Raw genomic sequence first — 3,850 nt, 5'->3', positions numbered from 1 at the left:
AATAATAATTATATATTTTAATATAATTAATTCATATACTTCACAATAATTCTATTACACCACATGCAGTGCACAAAAACTCTCTCCTGCCTGGGTGGGTCAGGTATTTGGGTGGGGTTATCTTTTTCCCAGACTCAAACGCAACCTATGGACCATGGCTCGTACTATGTTGATATTGATACGAAGTTCAGGGGTAGTTTGTGTACTGAAGCGCGAGTGAGACATTAGGGTTTTCGTTGCGGTATAAAACTACCGTCTCGCCAGCCGCCCATTTGCGCGTTAGGGCTTTCGGGAGGAGGCGACGAACGGAAAGCCGACCACCGTTGCCACCGAAACCCTGAAAAATGGTAAATTCGTATTTCTGTTGTCTATTTTCGTATCAAAATCTTGACTTTTTATATTTTTCCCAGTTTTGGTGGAATTTCTTTGTATTTTTTCATGAATTTATCAGTGGATTGTAACTGTCAGATGTCTTCTTGATTCGCTGCTAGATGGTAGAAGCATTCTGTGTTGAGTTGATTTTAGGATTCCAGTATTTAGCTTGCGGTCGGAATTTTTTTAAACCTTATTGGTAGCTCCTTAGGTTTAGATTAATCATTTTTCATTCAAAGTAGATTCCCCGCTCCGCGGCCCCCCCCCCCCCCCCCCCCCCAACCTCCTTTTTTTCTTTTTTTAATTCTGAGCTTTGTGGATGGATTAAACTTGGAAATTTACCTTCTGGCATGTAATGTTTATATCCATTGGGTCTTGTTGTATTTCTGAGGATGGTATTCTGATTTGGCTCTTTGGCTTTATTTCTACCGTAAAAGTTGATGCTGTTTCAATGTAAAAGCTTGTTTTCTTTGCTTTAAATTGGCCTTCTTGCAAGCGCAAATGATAAATGAGTGTTAGTTCTCAGTTTCGTGAGCTTAATCCGTGTCGCTTATAACGTAATCTGTCTTAGTGGAATGTGTTGAGAGATTGGTTTGAAGTGTCTTCAAAGCTTAGTAGCTCATGCATTGATCTAGAATGCTGATTCCGTATACATGGGAGGAGGTTTATTGGCGAAGATTAAACAACATTAGAAGCTGAATGCAAATCCAGGAATCCCTCGCTTCATTTTGATACCTGATATGCATGCCAATCACAGTTACTAAACCACGCTTAGTAGTCTAATCCTCTTGTTGATATTCTAAATGTTTGTGTTAATGGTTTTGCTATTACCATTATATGATCTCTGCCACAACTTAGAGTGCTGTTTTTAGTGAAACATAATTATCTTGTCTGGCATCTGGCTCTGGAGTGATTAAATGAAACAGTGCAAGTGTTTGACATTGATGGAGGCACACTATTGCAGCCAGAAAAAGGCTTAGGCACAACATATGTAGTTGCTATCATGTCCAAGTATGCTTGTAAGTATATAACCATCGGGCTTGACATATGTTTGATTGAATGTTGGCTGTGAGGTCACGCAGATGAACTTTCAGGACTCCCATCATATTAGGTAAATGTGGTGCATATAACTGAGAATGGAAGCATGATGATGCTTCCATGGTTGCAACTTATTTGCTTCCACGAATCCCTGGAAATTAATACGGATCAACCTCTGATTCAGCCTAGTGCTTCAACTCCAGTGGTTTCTGTGGCCTAAAGATCACCTCAAACTGCTTTGTATGCATGGAACTTTGTTATTGAGGATGTTTGTATGAGTTTTAGTAGCCAAGTTTGTATTTTAAAATTCAATTTGTGGAACCTAATGCTTCATTATAGATATGACTAACACCAATCATGAAGGCTTATGTTTGGCTTTTTACTACAAAAATCACTTCTTCATGTCTTTTAAAAGCATATGGTGTTAGGTTTTATGGTGACTCTTGATGGAGCTTTATTCGAGTTGTATACTGAAAGTTTCATTTTATGATACTTCTAGAGAAATTTTCTGCAAGTTCAGATTCAGTTTCTTGTGAGTTGCTACAAGTGAATAACCATATCTACCTTCCTGTCTACAGCCAAAGCAAATTCATGAGATCAAGGATTTCCTTCTCACTGCTAGAAGGAAAGATGCACGTTCTGTGAAAATCAAGAGGAGCAAGAATGTTGTCAAGTTCAAAGTTCGATGCTCCAAGTACCTCTACACGCTGTGTGTGCTTGACTCTGAGAAAGCAGACAAGTTGAAGCAATCTTTGCCTCCAGGTTGGCCATGGTGTCTTTAGCTTTTTCCATTTTATTTCTTTCATGTGACATTTTGGCTACATTACATATTAATTAAGACCTGTTATTTGATTATTCTTAAAGTTGCCCAAGCAGCATGTTTAAGTACTGTTGTGTGCAAGTACCAGGATAATCTATTATCTTTAATTGAACCATGTACCACTTTTTATTCTTAATGATTACAGGAACTGTTGTAAATAGGGAGCCCTAGCACAGAATTTCATAAAAAGGTTATCATGTTGTATACTTGATTGGAAAAGTAACATGGTATTATACATGTTATTGATATAGTTATTTTTTTGTTTCTTAAATGTGGGAGCAACATTATATTGTTCTGCTTAAAAATTATGTAGATGGGAAATTTTATTGGAGTCCATTTTTACTTATTTCAGGTGTATGTCTCTTTAATGCATATCCATATAGATGTCTTATGTACCACGATGCAATTTCAATAATGACTTGGTTTTTATTATAATGTAGAGCAGTGATTGTGTTTGCTTTTAATGTTGCAGGTTTGAATGTGCAAGAAATTTGAAGATGATGCTGAAACCTTTTAAGCAGTAGCCAAAAAAAAAAACTGTTCTGTTTTGATTTTCTTTTTTAACGTAGAAGCTTCTCGTCTTCTTTAGCATCAACTTCTTCAGATATGTGTTCTGAATTTTGAAGATATTTTTAGTCGCTTATTTTGTTATCATTGAGTCACTCAGAAAGATTTGGCATAATTTGTTTGCTATTTGGAACCGGCTTGCTTAAGATATCAGGTTTTTTTTTTTTTTTTTGGTAAAAAATATATCAGGTTCATCCTGGTGTTCTCGCTTGATTATAAGCACCCACAAAGAGCATCTGGTGATTCTTTTTTTTTTTTTTTTGGGTGCAAGTGGCTGGAATATATAGTCTCCAACTGCATAATTTTTTTATTGGAAACCCCGTGATAGATCCTGGAGATGTTGATGACCATGGAAGTAAGACAAGTGGCTGACACACCTTGTGAGCCTTATCCATCAATCTTATGTTGACTATGGATGATGTTATAAACTGTGGAAGTTGATCTCCACCATAATTACACTGTCATGCCCATTTAGAATTGGGGATAAGTGCTGACAGGGAAGAAGTGGCTCAGATGACCGTCAGAAAAAAGAAAGGAGCATCTATAGGGGGAGAATACGATGAACTGGGGGAAGTGAAGCACTCCCTGGTTGTGTTATATTTGTTCTGCAGCAAACTGGTGGGAGAAGTGCTTCTTGGTTTGTAACAATGACTTCCCGGTTGTGGGTTATGTTTCTTCTGGATGCGATGACTCAGCTGAGTATAATATATTGGTCGTCTGGTCATGGCCGTGTCAAACTATACCTACAATGAGCCATGCTTGAATCATGAATTATGTCAAGATGTGCATATGCCTAAACCGAATCATTGCCTTAGCTTGGCTATCAATTTTATTTTTGACTGCAATATGTCTTCAGTTAGCTGTAGGAGTTTTCCGAGGTTGCGGAGTTCCTAGAAAAAAAAAAAAAAAAAGGTACCACGTGATTATGGGGTATGCAACAAGTTTGTTCTGATGGAATGCCATGTAACAAAGTTAGCTCACAGGTGATGCGTGAAAGAGATATATATCAAGATCTTACCTAAAAAAAAAAGAGATATATATCAGGAAAACATT

General features: G+C 37.4%; 1 protein-coding gene across 1 annotated transcript; it reads left to right on the top strand.

Moving 5' to 3' along the window:
- Window positions 1-209: 209 nt before the first annotated feature.
- LOC109505430 (large ribosomal subunit protein eL38z/eL38y) lies at window positions 210-2,930 on the top strand. Its single transcript, XM_019847936.3, has 3 exons — window positions 210-347; window positions 1,989-2,172; window positions 2,703-2,930. Exons 1-3 carry the CDS (start codon window positions 345-347, stop codon window positions 2,723-2,725), a joined length of 210 nt encoding a protein of 69 aa, XP_019703495.1. The 5' UTR covers window positions 210-344; the 3' UTR covers window positions 2,726-2,930.
- The last annotated feature ends 920 nt before the right edge of the window (window positions 2,931-3,850 follow it).

The sequence above is a fragment of the Elaeis guineensis genome, chromosome 1 (genome assembly GCF_000442705.2).
Source record: "Elaeis guineensis isolate ETL-2024a chromosome 1, EG11, whole genome shotgun sequence".
Taxonomy (NCBI): Eukaryota; Viridiplantae; Streptophyta; class Magnoliopsida; order Arecales; family Arecaceae; genus Elaeis; species Elaeis guineensis.
The sequence above is the reverse complement of the archived record's forward strand: the minus strand, read 5'-3'. Positions and strand labels throughout refer to the sequence as shown.